General features: G+C 67.8%; 2 protein-coding genes across 19 annotated transcripts in view; both read left to right on the top strand.

The window, feature by feature from the left end:
* NUFIP2 (nuclear FMR1 interacting protein 2) overlaps positions 1-7333 on the top strand; it is a 34412-nt gene extending 27079 nt beyond the window's left edge. Inside the window, exon 5 of the mRNA XM_084493271.1 lies at positions 7191-7333. The gene's annotated coding sequence lies outside the window, so the exon portion shown is untranslated. The remainder of the gene's footprint in view (positions 1-7190) is intronic.
* The window catches only part of MYO18A (myosin XVIIIA), a gene marked incomplete at its 5' end in the record, with an annotated part of 32237 nt that continues 21380 nt past the window's right edge, over positions 7269-18125 (top strand). For 6 of the 18 annotated variants that reach the window (XM_084493256.1, XM_084493255.1, XM_084493250.1 and 3 more), the window contains 6 exons: positions 7269-8282; positions 16216-16356; positions 17053-17109; positions 17589-17676; positions 17751-17860; positions 17936-18112. In XM_084493256.1, the coding sequence (XP_084349382.1) occupies positions 7269-8282; positions 16216-16356; positions 17053-17109; positions 17589-17676; positions 17751-17860; positions 17936-18112 (1587 nt within the window). Of the gene's footprint in view, positions 8283-12187; positions 12332-13046; positions 13116-13971; positions 14028-14534; positions 15204-15433; positions 15500-15746; positions 15825-16215; positions 16357-17052; positions 17110-17588; positions 17677-17750; positions 17861-17935; positions 18113-18125 lie in introns of those variants that run through there. The other 12 variants (XM_084493259.1, XM_084493251.1, XM_084493267.1 and 9 more) reach the window with 11 other exon arrangements.

Below are 18125 nucleotides of genomic sequence, written 5' to 3'. Positions count from 1 at the left end.
GACCCCGGCAGGGCGGCATGGCTGGGGTGGGGTGTGTGGGGAGACGGGGCAGCCCTGCTTTGGGGTCGTCCTTGGGGATGGGGATGGGGGCACCCTGAATTAAGGGGGTCGGGGTGGTGAAATGGGGGGAAGCAGAGCGCTGCTGAAGTCTGACACTGGCACAATGGCTGATTTTGTTGTCACATCCCAGTAAATTCGGGGTGGGGGGCAGCTGCCCTCTGCCCAGCCATTGAAACACAGCTCACAAAGTGTCCCCAGGTGAATCGGGGCACCCTCCCCAGCAGCACGTGAACCCCTCTCAGCACACACATCCTCCAGCGTGCCTTTTGGGGACCCCGCCAGAGGGGGACATGGGCTGGAGCACATCCCCAACGCCCCCCCCAGCCCCCTGGGTATGCCCTGCGGGCATGGAGGCTTTGCCAGGAGCGTGGTGCCACTAGAGGGAGAGCTCAGCCCGGCCAGGCAGCGCTGCAGCTGGCGCATGCGGGCGTGCAGCAGTGTGCAGGGGGTGTACGGCACCGCTCACCCCTACACCCACACACAGCCAGTCTGTCAACAGAAAACACCACAAATGGTCCTTGGGCAAAGCCCCGAGCTGGCAGCCAGCACCGGCCACAAGCAGGGTGGGGAAGAATCCCCCCTTATGCACCACCTTGTGTCGGGCATGGCCACAGCGTGGCACCCAGGGGTGCTGCAGGTCCCCCCTGCAGCTCACACCGAGCCCCTCCTGGGGGCAGATCCCCCCGCCGAGGACATGGGAGGACGGGAGCGAGGGCCTGGGGAGCCACCGCTGCTGCCACAGCGCTGTCGGTCCGCGGGCTGTCAGGAACAACTGGTTTTTCTAGATCCCGGAGACTATAAAAAAGCAGTGACCTATTTAGCAAACCCCGTGGCGCTGCGAAGCGGCTGCCTCCCCTCCCAGCCCAACTCGGGGCCCTCGCTGCCGTGGCCAGACGTCTGCGCCTGCCGTGGGCACTCCAAAATGCTGCCAGCACCCGCTGCCCCCCATAAAGCTGTGCGCAGCACGGGGAGTTTGTAGGGTGTGGGATTTGCTGGGTAAAGTCCTGCACAGCTCCGTGCTGAGGGAGGGCTGCTCAGGGCAGGGTTGGTGGGGTCAGACAGGCTCCCGCAGACGTGTGCTGGGCGTTTTGCCATGTGCATGGAGGTGTTCATTGGGGAGGTGCACACAAGGCTCCGTGAGCCCCTCGGTGCTGCCCTGAGGCTCGGTGGCCCCAACCAACGTCAGCTCCAACCGACGTCAGCCCCGCTGCTGCCTGCCCATTGTGATAAGGGAGCAGGAGCTGCCGCAGGCTCTAACTGTCGGCCGGGCTGTGCCGGGAAGCAGGGCACCGAGGTACAGTAGCATGACACGTCCCCTTGCAGCAGGACAAGCCACCTCAGCCACCGACCCTCCGTCTCGCCCGTCCCCCTTGCCGCTCTCCAGCTGGCCGCGGCTCCCCGCGCTCAGCGCCACGTGCCCAGGACAAAAGGAGAGCACCACAAAAGCAGCAGGCAGCTGCGCTCACGGCTGCCGTCCTCCATCGCTGCAAGGGCTGGGCCTCATCTGCCGCTGGGATCCGGGGCTGGGAGCTGAGGGAGACAGTGGGGAAGAACCGGGGGCAGATCCCAGTGCCGTGGGTCCTTCTGTCCATGCAGGGCTTTGGGGCAGAGATGAACACTGAATAGTGATTTTGGGACAAGCTTGTGGCTGCCTGACTATAGGGTCCCCGTTCCCTAAGCTCTCTCCAGCTTCCCCAGGCTGCCAGCCCTTACCATGCATGCCAGGGTGCCCCAACGGGGGTTTGCAGCATTTCTGGGCTGTGCCTAACCTTACAGACACACTGCCTGGAGCTGGACACGAGTGGAAGGGGTATAACAAAGGCACTGTGGTGCTTGGTGCTGGTTGCTGACCACGTGCTGCCTCCTGTCCTAGGCAGCGGGCATCCTCTGGAGCCATCAGCTTCCTGCACCCAGCCCTCCTGGGGACAGGTGCCATGGGGAGAAGCACCAGCTATGAAATAGTTCTGCAGGCAGCTCCTCCACCTCCTGCCTTGGATTCTCCAGCTCAGCCCACACCGGTGGATACAGGGATGGTCAGCCTGAAACCCTCCCCTTGCCGGCTGGACTGCCCTTGGTTAAATCCTTCCAAAAAAGGGGGACCCCAGGAGCACACACACCTCATTGCTCCCACACCCCCAAAGCAGCACCTTTGCCAGCTGCGGGCACCGTGCAGGCTGTCCCCAGAAGCTGCCCGGATTCCTTACAGCACCAGGGTGCTTTCCATCGCGGGGTGCGTTGTGCCACGGGGTGGGGACTGCGTGCGCTGGGGGGCTGCAGGGATGTGCCCTAGGATCGCGTTGTGCTGCACTTCCAGGGGGTGTGAGCGTGCTCTGCGTGCACCAGCAGCGTGCGCCAGGCTGTGCAAGAGTGTGCGTGTGTGCTGGGGGTGTTGGGGGGGGAGTGTGCAACCCAGCTTGTGGCCAGGTGGGTGTGTTGCTGGGTGCACTGGGCTGTAAGTGCACTGGGGTGTGTGTGTGTGTGCATTGGGGGTGTGTGCAATTTGTGTGTGTGCACCGGGGGGTGTGTGTGCAAGCACCAGGGTGCGTGTGTGCACTGGAGGTGTGTGCACTGGGGGTGTACCTGCACCAGGGTGTGTGTGTGTGTGCACTGGGGGTGTGTGGGTGCACTGGGGGTGTGCGCCAGGCTGTGTGTGTGCACTGGGGGTGTGTGCACGGGGTGTGTGTGTGCACGAGGCTGTGTGTGTGCATTGGGGTTGTGTGTGTGCACTGGGGGTGTGCACCAGGCTGTGTGCGCGCACTGGGGGTGTGCCTGCACCGATGCGTGCGTGCGCGCTGTCTGTGCACCAGGGGCGCGTGCCACCTCCGTGCGTGCGTGCACCGGCTGTGTGCGCGCACCGCGTGTGCGTGCATGCGTGCACCGGGTGCACGCGCACCGGGGCGAGCCCCGCACCCCTCGCACCTTCCCGGGGGGGGTCGCAGCACCTCGCCCCCCCAGCCACCCCTCTCCATCCCATCCCATCCCGTCCCGGGGCCGCGCCCCGGTGTTGCGGGCGGCGCGCGCAGAGCCGGCAGTGCCCGCCCCGGTACGGAGCCGCCCCCCCCAGCCCCTCCCCGCCCCGCCCCGCGCCGCCGCCGCCGCCGCCGCCGCCGCCACCGGGGCCCGGCCCCGCCGCCGCCGCCGCTGCCTCCAGCGCCGGGGCCCCGCTGCGCCTCCGGGTGAGTGAGCGAGCGCCCGGCACCGGCACCGGGACGGGGCTGCGGCTCCTGCAGCGCGCTCCCTCCCCCCCCCCCCGGATCCCTTTTTCCCTTCCCTCCCCCCGGTCCGGGCCGCGCCGGTGTGCGTGCGCGCGCGTGCGCGTGCACCCCCCCGCCGGCGTGCACGCGCACGGGGCGCTGTTGTCCTGCGGTGCCCGTGTTTGTGCATCCTCCTCCTCTTTCTTCTTTCCTGACCCCCCCCTCCCTCTCCCTGCTGTGCGCTGCGCCCTTGGGTGCCCCCCTCCCCGTGCCAAGCCGTGCCGTGCCGTGCCGGGAGCTGTGCGCGCCCCCCATGGGGGGCATTTGGGGGTGAGGGGTGCTGGGGGAAGACGCTGTCTTCCTTTTTTTCGGGGGGGGCAGCCGGCCTGATCCTGCTCGCATGGGTGTCAGCAGGGAGAAAATACAGGTCTGGGCCCCCCCGGGCTGCCAGGGAATTGCACTCAAAGCCATTCGCCCGGCTCGCCGCTAAGCAGTGGTCCCCTGGCACCCGGGTCACCTTGCTGGGGGTGCCGTGGGGTGTCCAAAGGGGTGGTCTTACAACAAATGAGGGGGGCTGGCAAAGCCCCTGGGTGCTGCGGTGCCTGCCAATGCGTTAATTTGCCCGGGGAGCAATATATAGAGCGGCGAGGGCTGGGACGCGTGTCCAGAAATAGTGTGGTTTCCAGCCGGCCTCTGAGATGCAAATTGCTTGGTCAACGAGTGTTGGAGCTAAACTTAGGGCAGATGCTGAAAAGCGTGGGCCCACAGCACGCCAGGAGAGCAGCAGCCACCATTCCCTCGCCTCGGGGGTCCCTTGGAGACGGGGGACCCCCACCCTTGCACCCAGCCCTGGGCAGAGCCAAGCATCACCGCAGCGCCTGCGCCGGCCCTGGACTTTGCCCGCTGACGAGCTGTGGCTCAGCTCTTTGCTGTGGGCTGGGCCCTGCTGGGGGTCACGCCGCAAACCAGGGTCCCAAAATGCACAGTGGGGCAGGTGGGTGGCTGCCGGTGACCCTTCGTGTGGGCAATGGGGTGAAGCCCCCTTGCAGGGGGTGTCCTGCAGTGGGGGACTTCTCCTTCCCCACCAGCCGGTTGCTGAATCGCCGCCGTTCCCAGCACAGAGCCTGGCGGGGTCACTGCTCTGCAGCGGTGTTTTGTAACGCTCAGGCTGTTTTATTGCCCCGGTTTGGGGCGAGGCGGGCACTGGGGCGCGCCAGGCATGCACACCCCACAGCCCAGGGTGACACACTGAAGCTCTCCCGGCACGGCGACGCGTTTGCCAGCCAGCCGCGTCCTCTGCTGCCGGGTTCCTGCTCGGGAGGACCCAAAATCCAGCTTTAGGCAGAGCCCGGTGGCGCTGGAAGGAGTTGTTCTCCTCCTGACGCATCCCGGCATTGTCCGTAAGGGCAGGCAGCCTTGGAGAGCTTTGGAAACCCCCTAAATCTTCTGCGGAAATCTTGTGCCGGCGTCCGGCGAGGAGGCGAGGAGCTGTGGCACAGGTCAGCCGCTGCATGGGAACAGCTGGACATCGCTGCCAGCAGCTCCCTGGTCCTCAGGGCTGTCCCCAAACCTGGGGCACAGCCGGGGCATGGGGGTCCCGAGGGGGTGGGTTCCAGCCTCTAGGTCCCACCGCCGGCACCGTGGGGCGGGCAGGGGCCGGCAAACTTGCGCTTCAGGTCCCCGTGTCGGGAGCGCGTCGGACGAGATTGCGTCGCGGGGAGGGAAGGAGTGGCCCCGAGTTTCAGTGAACGCCTTCCTCCCTGCCGGGAAACTGCGGGGCCACGGGGCTCAGCACCACAGCGGGGAAGCCCTTTGGGGGTCTCGGGGGGGGGCTTTGTGGTCGGTTCTCCTACAGCTGTGACCTTGCGGGTGATGTCCTCCCTGCCCTGACAGCCCGCGTGTCGCAGCAAGCACCTTGCGTGCAACGCGCGGGCGAAGCCGGCGCCCGCGGCCGCCTCTCCCCGCCGTGTGCTGGCTCATGCACGCTGCCACCCCAACACGCCTGGAGCTGGATAATCCCGGAACGAGCCCGGGCTGAGCCGGGGAGGGTGCGCGGGGTGATTCAGGAGCAGGGGAACGCTCAGCGGCCACCCCCTGCTCGCAGCACCCGCCTGCGCCCGGCTTTTTCCAGTGCCTGCATCCTGTTGGCGTCCTTGGGATCACGGGGCTTCCTTGGGGACAGGCAGCGACCCCATAAGAACCAGGGGGAGGCCGGGGGGCTGTGCTTGGCCGTGCTGGGGGGGCCTCGTGGCTTCCAAAGCCCCTTGTGCACAGTGGCCTTGCGTGGGGTGCGCGTGGCGGTGCTGCGGGCTGGTGCTGCTGGCTGGTTGGCGCTGCTGGCTCATTAGCGATGCAGCTCGTAACGCTCCTTCCCCCTTTTTGTCGAGCATACAAAGGCCCGGAGGGAGCATGTGTGCGGGGGAGAGGAACGGCCGAGGACAAAGAGCGGTGCTGGCCGACGGGCTCTGAAGGGCCTCGTCCCTCAGCAGCACCTGCCTGGCGGGCTGCGCCGGCCGCTCTGCCCGTGGGGTTCCCCGCGGTACCCGGGGAGGGTCCCGGCAGCCCCCGGCCCCTTCGGTGCCCCATGGTGAGCTGGGGGTGCCTGGCACTGCCCTGGCCAAACCGTGCTGCTCTGGGGATGCCCAAGCAGGTGGGGCCACCGGTGGCACATATCAGCAGGAGGGGTGCCGGTGGTTCCCTCGCTGCCATTGCTGGCACCGAGGCCACGGTGGCACTGCCCTCATCCCCAGCATGAGGAGAGCTCGGACACGGGGCACAAAGAGCCCTGTGTCCTGCTGGGTGCATCTGGGGGCACGTGGCCCTGCGGGGAGGTGGCGCAGGAGGTGGGGATGCTGCGCTGGAGATGAAGCATGGCTCTGCAGACACGGCACGGCACGGCACGGCAGGGCACACGGGCATGCTGGGTGCCCACGGAGCCCATGCTGCTGGCGTGGGGAACGTGCCCGTCCCCACGGGTCCCACAAACCTTTCCCCACCGGATTGCTCCAGCGCAGATGCTTGGAACGTGGGGACTTTTCCTGTTGTCCTTTGTGCCGAGGTTCAGTTCCTGCGCGGCGCGGCTTCCTGCTCTGTTTATATATAGCTGTCAGTCCGTCCCTCGCTGCTTTTCCACCCAGCTGTTTGATTTTTGAGTTGTTTATCCGCAGCCCAGGCGCACAATGGAGGTCGGTGGGTGGCTGGCGGCCGCGCGGGGAGGCAGCGCTCGCCCCAGGGCTGAGGCTGGGGGTGCCCCGGGGCCGTGTGGGGGGCTCCGGGGGGGTTCAGGCTGTGCGGTGGGGCCCGGGGCCGGCCGTGCCATGGCTTTGCTGCAGGCTGGGGCCCTCCCCCTGCGCGGGATGCCCTAATGAAAGAGCGACTGTTCCTGGAGGTCGCCGCAGCGTCACGAGTTCTGCGTCGTCCCGGCTAAAATTAGGCGGTTATCAGCCTTTCGGAGGGATGCGATTTCACAGGTTGCTGTTTGTTAGGGGGGCACTCGGCCAGGGCTGTGTTTGGGGGGCTCCCTCCCCGCTGTCCCCCCTGGGTGGGGACACTGCGCTGCTGTTCCCTGCGTCCCTGCTGGCTTTGCGGTGGCCGAAGCTGGGGCCAGCCCCAGAGAGAGGCCTCTGTGCCTTCGACAAGGGGCTTTTGAACCAGCAGGCGAGGTGTCTGCGGTGCCGCAGGCTGTATTGCCTGGGGAAACATCCACACCAGCAGAAACCGCTGCAAACATCACGGGCCCTCGGGAAACCTCCCTCCCCTGCCTGCCCGTGCGGCTCCCAAACTGCCTGAGGGGTCCGTGGGGGCCTTGCCCGGGCTCTGCTCTCATTTTGGGGTGTCCCAGACGTGGCCCGGGCTGGGGGTGGCAGCAGGTGACCCTCTGGGGACATGGGGTCGGTGCTGGCCGTGGTCTGACCGTGTCCGTGTGTCGTTCCGCAGGCAGGCGGCCGTGCCGTGAGCAGCGCCCCCAGCAGCACCCTGCCGCGGGGGCGAGCGCGCCCCGAGCCCCCCTCCACCATGTTCAACCTGATGAAGAAGGACAAAGAGAAGGATGGGGCCCGGAAGGAGAAGAAGGAAAAGAAGGAGAAGAAGGAGCGGATGTCGGCGGCCGAGCTCAAGAGCCTGGAGGAGATGAGCATGCGCAGGGGCTTCTTCAACCTCAACCGCGCCTCCAAGCGGGACTCCAAGGCCCGCCTGGAGATCTCCAACCCCATCCCCATCAAAGTGGCCAGCGGCTCTGACCTGCACCTCACCGACATCGACTCCGACAGCAACCGGGGCAGCGTCATCTTGGACTCGGGCCACCTGAGCACGGCCAGCTCCAGCGACGACCTCAAGGTGGACGACGCCAACTTCAAGGGCTCGGTGCTGCAGCGGGCGGCCAAGTTCGGCTCGCTGGCCAAGCAGAACTCGCAGATGATCGTCAAACGCTTCTCCTTCTCGCAGAAGAGCCGGGACGAGAGCGCCTCGGAGACCTCCACCCCCTCCGAGCACTCGGCAGCCCCCTCCCCGCAGGTGGAGGTGCGCGCGCTGGAGGCTCAGCTCGCCAAGCACGGGACGCCCCCGGGACACCCCCGTACCCCTCCTGCCGCCTCCTTTCGAGCCAGAGTGCCGGAGCTGGTGGGCAAGAGATTCCCCGCAGACCTGCGGCTGCCCGCCCTGGTGCCCCCGCAGCCCCCCGTGCCGCGGCAGCTGGAGCTGCAGAGGCGCAACACCGGCGATTTCGGCTTCTCCCTGCGCCGCACCACCATGCTGGACCGTGCCCCCGACGGGCAGGTGTACCGGCGCGTCGTGCACTTCGCCGAACCCGGCGCCGGCACCAAGGATTTGGCGCTGGGGCTGGTGCCGGGCGATCGGCTGGTGGAGATCAACGGGCGAAACGTGGAGAGCAAATCCCGGGACGAGATCGTGGAGATGATCCGGCAGTCGGGGGAGACGGTGCAGCTGAAGGTGCAGCCCATCCTGGAGCTGAGCGAGCTGAGCCGCTGCTGGCTGCGGGGCGGCGAGGGGACGCGCCGCGCCACCTGGGATGTGAGTAGCAGCGTCCCTGCCGCCCGGCTGGTGCCCCCGGGTTTCTGCCGGCCGCCACCGTCCTCGCGGCGGGTGTTTGGGTTGGCACAGGGCGTGGGAAGCAGCGGGCGTTGCAGCTGCTCCCGGCTGCAGCAAGCGCAGGGAGGAGCGGGCGGCCGTGGCGAGGATGCGGGGGCGATGCCTGCTGCGCTCCGGGAGGCAGGACGTTGCTGAGGAAGGAGTCTGCAGCTGGCTTGTGAGTTCATACTGGTGGGTTTTGGCCCCAAAATGCTCAACGTGAGGCTGGTTTTGGCCTTTCTCCTGCTGGAAGGGCTCTGGAAAGGCTCTCCTTTGGAAAGCCTGTGCGTTGACCCAGGTATAAGTGAAGGCAAAGCATCCGTGCCAGCGCTGAGACGCAGCACGATGCCTACCAGCCCCAAAACCCCCCGCGCCCACCTCCCCCTGCCTCTCCTCCCAGGGAGGAGCGAGGTTTGGCAGGGAAGGGAGCTCGGGGGGAAAGTTGTGAAGCTTTGCAGGAGGGGAGTGACGAGATTCCCCTCCTGGCTGTGCCCCCCCAGGCACGGTGGGGGCGGCGCGGCGTGCAGCGCGATGGGGAGACGGAAAGTTTGCAGAGCCCGATGTGCGTGGCTGGTGCTGTATAAATAGAAACTTAATGGCTGCGTGACCCACATCTTCTGCGTGTGCTGCTGGCTCTGCTGACCCTGCCGCGGGCTAACCATCACCCCGGCCAGCTTCCAGCTGTTTCCCTGGATGCTGAGACCCTGCAGAGCTGGGCCTGTCCCCGCCGTGTCGCTGGTGACCGTGGTGTGGGGAGGCTGCTCCTTGAGTTCCCCGAGCAGGTGCCAGTGCTGCAGGGTGGAGCCTGCACCAAATCTGGGTGCTGGCTTTCCAGCAGCTCCTCCTTGGAGCCCTGCAGCGTGGCCAGCTCTGGAGAGCTGCTCAGGGCACTGCTGGCTCCAGGACAGCCCCGAGGGACTGGGGCTGGGGGCTGAGGGGCACGGCTGCCTGCCTGTGGCAGCCACTCTTGCTGCAGCATGCCTCTGTGGGTGCAGGTGCATGTTTGATGTAAGCACGTAGGGGCTGGTGAGGTGCTTGTGGCACCAAAAACGCAGAGCTGGGGCTGGGGAGGGGAAGGAGGAAATGCCAGTGCCCTTGGAGCAGCCGGGGCTGCGGGGGAGATGCCGCAGCATATGGCCTCGTGGCGGGCGCTGGCACGGCCAGCGTGCGCGGGCAGCAGCTATCTGCTCCCACTGTGCATGGAGAGCACAAGGAGAGCTCTCTGCCCGCCCTCCCCCTGCCTCCCCCATGCCTCTCCGGGTTTCACTTTTCCAAAAAGCCACCAGAAAGCCAAGGGGAGGCTGGCAGGGCTCTGCGGTGGGCGCGCTGTGCTCGGTAACAGCGGTGCCCTTCCCTTTGTGCTGCGACCAGGCCGTGCCCGGCGCTGCGGGGTCAGTGCCTGCAGGGGGTTAAAGCATAAATCATAAATCATGGCAGGAGCAGTTCCTGGAAAGGAGCCGTCCCGTGCGCTGACCACAGACCGCTGCTTATCTTCAGGATATGCAGCGTAACGGGGCGGGCGCCTGGGCTGCAGCCAGCTCCCCACCGCCATCCCCAGCCCTGCCATCCCCGTGTTCCCTGTCCATTTTCTCCAGCTCGGGGCAGGGGCACCTCTCCACGTGAGCTCGTCCTGTGTCCTCGCTGGGGACCCTTGACCCTCAGCAGGGACACGGGGGGGACACGGCCGTGGCTTTGCAGGTGGAGCTGGTGCCAGCGGCCGTGCCGGGGAGCTGGGGCAGGCAGCGGGTGCAGCCGGGGGCCGTGCAAGGTGCCGGCGCGCGCAGGGAGGCCCGGCTCTCCCCCAGGCCCAGCTAAGCTCCCTGGAATGCTTCTGGTCCTAATTTAAATAAAAATGATCCTTTTTGAAACAGGAAATTATAGGCATATTTTGGGCTGTTGCTCTGGGAGCCCCTCCCCGGCTGGAGCGGGGAAGGTGCCGGGGTTTAACCCCTCCACGGAGGGGCCCCCACCAAGCTGCCCCTGTCCCTCCGCCTGTCCCCGAGGTGGGGACACGTGCCGGAGCCAGGAGGCAGAAGGTGCGATGCTTGGGGTGCTCTGGGCAGCCCCAACCACTCTGTGAGGTTCATGGGGTCTGGCTGGTGGCACAGCACTTTGATGGGGAGCGGGGGAAAGCCCCACCACATCCCAGCCGCGCTCCCGGCGCTGGGCAGCCGATCTGGCTGGGCTCCACGCTCCTATTTATTTATTTACCCTCCAAATTCCTCGGGCAGGGCCCAGGCATGCGCCGTCCGGCTCTGGTGGGGCAGAAATATTCCAGAAACGCGCCCGACCTCTCCAGCACTTCAAGCACTTCAGCCAGACCACAGGCATCCGGTGGCCGTGCCGGCGCGCCCCGCGTGCCCTGGTTGCCCCGCGCCGGCCTTTGCTTGCCCGCCGGCACCCGGGGCGCACGGCTGACGTGCCGTGGTGCAGCTGGCTGCCAGCTCCTTCCTCTGCCCAGTGTCCCACCAGGGTGCTGGGACATGGGTGGACGTGGCGGTGGGACGCGTGTGGTCCCCAAAGCGGGGCGGTGGGGAGGCGCTGGGGGCTGCGGGTTTGGGGCTGTGGGATTTGCAGTGCCCCCGATGTGATTCCTCCTCCTTTTTTGTGTGTTCTCCGTGGAAAGCTCTCAATTTGGCTTTTCTTCTGCCATGGGGACAGTGCTGTGGGGTGTCCCCAGCACAGGGAGCTCCAAGGTGCTGCGGTGCCCAGCGGGTTTGGCTGTGGGGCCAGTGCATCATCCGCACACAGACAGGCTGTGGGTCCCCATGGAGGCAGCCCGCGGGCACCGGGCCCTTCCCAGCTCTGTGGCCGGGGATCTGGGGGATGCTTGGGACCCTTTTGGTCTCATCACAGGGGTCTGCGTGCGCTGGGCTCACCGGGGAGGTGGCCGTGCCCCTCAGAGCCCACAGGTGCTGACTTCCAGGCGAAGCCACGTGCCTCTGGCTGGGGTGATTCCTGCAGTCACAGCCGTGCCCGTGACACCGTGCCTGCTGCTGGTGCTCCCTGGGGACGCCGGTGTCACCGCCGGCACACTGCCACGTCACGGCAGCAATGCCAAGGGCGTTTCGGTCACCTGTCCCCGCTCTGTGCCCCAGGAGAGGCGAGTGGGGAAGGTTTGGGGCTGCCGTGCAAGGCCAGAAGGGACGTGGCCTCAGACAGGGACATGTGTGTGTGTGTCCCCAGGGTGGGCAGGGACCTGCTCAAACACCTGGGATCCCCGTCGTGCCCGTGCCCTGCGCTCACTGCCCTCACCACGCGTCCCCTCAAGGTTTGGGGCAGTTCCTGTGGTGCTGCCGGTGCGCTCCGCTCCCTGCTGCCGGCCCCTTCCCGGCACGCACCGCGTGGGGAGGCCCCGGCCTCACTCGCCCTCGGTGCCGGTCCCGTGCCTCCGGGGAGACCTCGGTGCTCGGAGGGAGCCTTGCAGTGGACGCAGCCATACGGGGGCCGTGACACCGTGCTGGGGGCGGCCGGGCTGGCGTGGTATAACTGCGGTGCCAACCCTCATCCCTGTCCCACCGGCACGGGGACAGCCCCCCTGTGCCACCCCCTATGGTGCACGGGGCTCTCCACCCCCGGTAGCATTTCGGGGGGCTGCCACGCTCTTGGCAAAGCAACGCTCTCCACCGCTCCCCCCCAGCAAGCATCACTGGGGCCACGGCGAGCGCGGGAGCACCCGACCCCACTCCTCAGCACACGGATCCCGCTCCACAGGGGCGGGCAGTGGGACGGGGGGGGGGCCGGACGCTTCCCCCCCGTGGCGCCAGCCTGCCGCGGGCCCACATCACTTCCTCCGGCGGCGAAGAGGCCCCCGCTGCCCGAGCTTCCCCCCCGTGCGCCCTCCGCCTGCTGCGCGCGCCGCCGGGGCCCTCGCATTCCTCGGCTATTTTTAGGGTGGCCCTATCAGCCCAGCTGTCCCCGCGCCGCCGCGCGCCTCTCCCACCACCCTGAGCCCTGCTCGTCCCACCGGGAACCCCGCTGCCGGCCCCGCGGTAAGGTGGGGACCCCGGCACGGCTGGGGGGGACCCCGAGGGGGACGTGTGGGGGCCACCCCCGTGGTGGGATGGGAGCCGCCGTGGTGGCCGAGGGCTGCTTGTGGCAGGGGACCCTGGTGCTGGTGCCATGCGCCGTGGAGGGGAGGGCAACGGGGGCAGAGGATTTGGGGGCTCCGTGGGCAGGTTTGTGCCCAGACCCCCCAGGCAGGTTTGTGTCTCGGTGGGTGGGAGGGGGCCTAGGTGCTGGGGATGGGGGGAGCAGGGTGCTGTGACCCCAAACGGGTGGTTTGGGTGCTCCTCTGCGCCCTGTGTTGGCAGGGGTGGTGCTTTGTGGACCCCCCCAATGGGCAGCGCAGGATTGGCCCCGCTGGGTTTTGGAGACCCCACCGGGTCCCTGCTTGGGCTGCCCGGCTGCTGGCACGGGGTCAGGCTCAGAATAGCCCCCCCGGCGTGCCGAGTGCGTGCCCAGGGCAGAAAATATCCCTTCCCTCACCCTGCAGCTGCTTACTGCAGTGGGCTGGCCCGGCACGGGGGGAAAATTGGGCACGGTGCTGCCGTATGAGCAAAGGGGCTTTTTTTGCACAATGAGTTCTGTGCCCGTCCCCGAGCGGTTCCTACAGGCTCCGTCTGCTCGGAGGCTGCGTGGGGCTGGGTCAGCTCAGGGTCCTGAGACCCCCGAGCCTTCCCTCTCACCTCTCCCTCTCTCCCCCAGCCAGGGCTGCGGCTCCATGAGACATCGCCATGGCCTTCTCATCCCGCTTTGCGTTCTGGGAGCAGAAGGGAAGTCTTGCTCGCGTGTGCTCGCACCCCACGGTGCCCACCAGCTCCCCCACTTTGCCCAGCACGCGTGCCGCATCCAGAGCAGCGCTCCAGGGGGGCCAAAATTCCCCCCCCCAGCACATCAAGTGGCCCTCGAGCTGCCCTCGTGCCACGCTGAGCAAACAGGCAGCCGCCCTGCACCGCACCACTGCACGGCTGCGGCCACGAATGCACCCACTAACACACTAACCACCGCTTCGTGCGTGGCTGGTGCCTCCCCTAACACGGTGTGAACCCCCTCATGCTCGACACCGCCACCCGGGACACCCCGAATTGGCAGTGCTGAGCCCAGAGAGCCGAGCTGGTGCCACCTCCGTGCGCCGTGCCGCCGGGCTGGCGGCGGGCGGGATCGCTTTCCCCCCCGCGCACCTTGCCTGTTGCTCAGCGCTGTGTTTAGCTCAGCTGTCAGAGCTAAGTTGAGCAACGTGCGAAAAGCCAGAAGCCCGCGCGGGGAGGAGCGAAGGGGCTTTATTTACCAGCTCGCTCACCAGCTGCCAACGCAGCCCCTCCTGCGGCGGGGAGCGGGGCTGCGCCGCGCTTTGGGGTTTGCGGGGCGCGCCTCGGAGCTTCGCCCCCTTTTCTCAGCTGGTGCCGTCCTCGGGCTGGACCGAGGCCTCGTGCTCAGCAGCAGGCTGCAAATTTGGGCTGTTTCACCTGCTCACACAAAGGCTTCCTCCCCCCCGAAGCACGGAGAGCGCCGGGCTGCGTGCCTTTCCCCATGGTGCTGCTGGAGCAGGCGGCCGGCACCGAGCCCACCGGCTCGCCGCGTCCCCCCGCGGCGGCTGAAACGCGCCCCTCTTGTTTGTCTGACCCTCAGGTTAAGGACGAGGACAAAGCCTTAGCTGTGAAAAGACCCGGGAAGGAGGACGGGGCTGTAAGTGCTGCAGGGCACGGGGATGGGGGCTCTGTGCCGGGATGGGGCTTGCCCTTGGCTGCGGTGTGGTGGCACCTCCTGAGAGGGTCGTGGGCTCACCATCCCCCCTCCTGGAGCTGGTGTAGGGCAGCGTGTGGTGTGCGGGTGGTTTTGGTGGTGGTGGGAGCTGGCACCTAGCCGCAGGGGTGCCCGGCTGTAGGTCACAGCAATTTTTGCCCCTCTGGCTCACCAGGGCTCATCCCTGCCCTGCAGAGCCCAGCAGGATGGGGGCTCGGTGCTTGCTCTGAGTGACCGCAGGGAGCTGTAGGATGGTTCAGGGAGGGGGCTGGATGTCTGGATGTCTCCAACACGCGTCCTGTGGTGCCTGAAATCTGGCCAGGAGCCGTGCTGGGACCCCAGGCACCAGCCCAAGCTGCCCAGCACAGCCACATCCCGCAGCATGGGTGTTCAGAGTGGGCACGGCACCGTCAGACCTCCTCTAACCCACCCCTATCTTTGTGGCTGCAGCCAGAGAGCCCGAGCGCCGCGAAGGATGCGGCACCCGCACCCCCAAAACCTGAGCCCCCGAAGAGCCCCGAACCGCCCCTGGGGACCGGGAAGAGCCCGGAGCCGGTGCTGAACGGGGCCACCAACGGGCCCGAGGGTCCCGCAGCGGGCACCGAGGCGCAGGGGGACGACGGGCAGGGCCTGTCCCGCCGCAGGGTGGTGCGGGTGGTGCGCAAGGTGGTGCGCAAAGTCCTGCCGGGGGAGGACGCCGGCGGTGCCAGGGAGCCGGCGCGAGACGTCAAGTCTCCCGAGCCCGTGCCGCCCCCCAGAAAAGAGGAGCCGGGTCCCCCCGCGCCCCCACCACCGCCCCCCGCTGTGCCGGCCGCCCCCGCCAAGCCGGAGCCCAAAGATGAGATCTCAGCGGGGCTCAAAACCCTCATGGCCAAGGGCAAAACCAAAGAGCACCGCCCGCGGCTCCGGCCGGGAGACAGGCGAGAGGAGAAGTCCCCCGAGCCCTCGGGGGGCAAAGGAGCCGCCGCACCGGGCTCCCCACCTGCTGCGGGGGACACAAAGCCGTCCGTGTCCCCGGGTGCCAAAGCCAAGCCGGAGCCTTTGGCGCAGCCTTCGGGAGGCAAAGCGGAGCCGCCAAAGGCACCCGCCCCCAAGCCCACCGCCCTGGAGAGGCACAAGGTACCGCTGTGTGCACGGCTCTAACCCGGCGTGGGTGTGCGGCATGACCCGCAGGGACGCCTCGTCCCGCGCGGCGGAGCATGGTGTGAGCTCACCAGCATGGTTTGCAGTGGTTTTGGGGTGTTTTTGGGGTGTGTGGTGCCGGGCTGGGGTCACTTTTTGGTGCGTCTGGGTGGGTGTTGGCCACCGCATCACGCTGCCCCTTGTCTCCCCACCCTGCTCGTGTGGAGAAGAAGCAGCAGCCCGGCGAGAAGCGACAGACCCCCGCGAAAACCACCCCGGGACCCCCCCAGCAGGTGCGTGGGAGCAGGGACCAGAGATTTGTGGTGCCAGGAGCCTGCCAGGGCTGTCCAGGGCAGTGCTGGGTGCCTGCAGGTGCCCCAGCACGGGTGCAGGTGGGCAGGGCGCTGTAGGTCTGCGCAAGGGAGGTGCCCTGCGTGGTGTCGGTGGGCTTCAGAGCCAAAAAAAAGCACCCGTGATGTCCCCCGTGCCGGCGACGTGCCGGTGCCAGCCAGCCCGCTGCTAACGGTGCTCTGCCTCCAGGCTGCCCCCGGCCCCGCTCCCCAGCTGAGCCCGTCGGAGGAGGCGCAGCGCCGGCTGGAGAGGATCTTCACAGCTTCTGTAATTCGGGGAGGGGGGGGGGGAATTTGGTGATTGTGCGTGGCCCGGTGCCCGGTGCTGGATGGGGACGCTGCCCCGTCCACGCCGCGCGCTCTCCCTTGGTGTTTGCACCGCCGGTTTTTGGCCGCCAGCCCCGTGGCCCCGCTCCGGGTGCCGCTGGCTGGTGGGTTTGGTGATCGCTGCCCCGAGCAATGTGCGTGGCCGTGGGGAGCTGCGGTGCCACGTCCCTGTGTCGGTGTCCCCGCTGCAGCCCGAGCACGGCTGTGCCAGCTGGGGTGATGTCTTGGGGGGTTTTGGCCGTGCCGGGGCCCCGTGGGGCGTCGCGGTGCCGTTGCTGCTCTCTGCCTCTCACCCCTCTTTTCTTTCTCTCCTCCTCCCTCGCTGCTGTCAGCTGGACCCCGCAGCCTCCGCCCCGGCACCCAGCCAGGTACCGTACCCCTGTCCTCAGGAGCTCTCTGCTTCCACTGGCAACCTCCCGCTGTCCTCTGTCTGCCGCTGGGCTGGCGTCTGCGCCCGCGCCTCGTGCTGGAGCGTAAGGCTTTCCCCACCCAGGGCTGCTGCAGAGAGTGGCCAGGGTGGCCCCGCGTCTTCATCGCGCTCCCTCGGTCACAGCAAGCTGAGCCTGCAGGGCACGGCCGGGGCTGGGTGCCTCTCCCCGGGCTCCCTTGTTGCAGCTCCAGGCTCCCCGTGGCCGTGCTGGGGCGCGTGGCGGAGAGCCAGGCACCCCGGCTGCTGTCAGTGGAGGTGGCAGGAGGACGGTGGCTCTCAGCCTGGCTGGGGAGGGCAGGGGCTTCCAGCGGGCAGGGAAGGGGCAGAGCCAGGCAGAAGGGCCGGTGAGCATCAGGGAGAGGTGCAGGAGTGGGGGCAGTGCCCTGGTTCCCCGCGTGTCCCTGCACCGGCACTCGCTGGGCATGCACCAGAGTATCCCGGGCGCGTTGCGCAGCCACCTCCAGCCCTGGGTGCTGTGCCCTCACCCCCAGCCTGCGCTGGGAGCTTGGCCACCCAGCCTCGTGGCCACCTTCCCAGCTCCGTGCATGTCCAGCACCGTGCTGGAGCTGCTGCTGTGCTGGCAGAGCTGTCCCAGCTGCGGTGTCTGCGTGGCCGGGGGCTCTGGGGTGGCCGCGCTTTGCCGCACGCCTCCGCTCTCTTCCCCCACCGCTTCCCGTACTCGCTGCGGGGCAGAGCGTGGCCCTTCTCGCCCTCACGCCCCATCTCTCGGCCTCGATAGGGACAAGTGGACGATGTCCTGGCAGCCCCCTTTGGCCCCGTCCCTGCTGCAGCTCAGGTTTGGCTCCGGGGCTCGCCCTGCTTGCGGGTAGCGGGGACGTCCCCCACGTGCCAGCTGTGCCAGCCCGACCTTACCTCCCCCCGTGGGACTGTGCCACCGCTGTGCTGTGTCCTGTGTCCCTGCGTCATGTCCCCGCAGCATGTCCTGTGTCCCTGCAGCATGTCCTGCGTCCCCACAGCACGCCACGTGTCCCTGTGTCCCAGCACGGCTACACGAGTGGCACGGGGGTGCCGTGGGTGCCGGGGCTGCAGTTTGGGAGCACAGCCAGGGTTGTGTGTGGTGACCGCATCCCAGGGTCGTTGTGGCTTTGTGTCTACCCCCGGCTGTGTCAGGGACAGGGGGGCTCTGCAGCTCCAAACCCTGTGGGGTCCCCGGGGCAGCGGACAAGTTGGGGACACGTTTCGGGAGGGCTCGGGGCTGACAGAAGGCGGCACGGCGCCACGCTCCCTCCAGCCCCACGTCCCCCTGTCTCGCAGGCCAAGACGGAGGAGCAGATAGCTGCCGAGGAGGCTTGGTATGAGACCGACAAGGTGTGGCTGGTGCACAAGGATGGCTTCTCCTTGGGTGAGTTGGGGTCGGGCCAGGCCACGGGGGTGCCCGGTACGGCCCCGCTGAGCCCCGCGTGCCCTCCCTTGCAGGCAGCCAGCTGCGGCCGGAGGAGGCCAGCGCCCTGCCCGAGGGCAAGGTGAAGGTGAAGCTGGACCACGACGGAGCCATCCTGGAGGTGGAGGAGGACGACGTGGAGAAGGTAGGGCCGCGGGATGGGGGGCCGCGGGGCGGTGGGGACCCCCGTTCCCCGCCTGACCCCCGGCCCCGCTCCCAGGCGAACCCCCCGTCCTGCGACCGCGTGGAGGACCTGGCCAGCCTCCTCTACCTCAACGAGTCCAGCGTCCTGCACACGCTGCGGCAGCGCTACGGCGGCAACCTCATCCACACCTACGCCGGCCCCACCATGGTCGTCATCAACCCGCTGAGCTCCCCCTCCATGTACTCCGAGAAGGTGACGCCGGCGG

The sequence above is a fragment of the Aythya ferina genome (assembly GCF_964211825.1).
Source record: "Aythya ferina genome assembly, chromosome: 19".
Lineage (NCBI taxonomy): Eukaryota > Metazoa > Chordata > Aves > Anseriformes > Anatidae > Aythya > Aythya ferina.
This window is presented reverse-complemented; position numbering and strand designations above follow the sequence as displayed.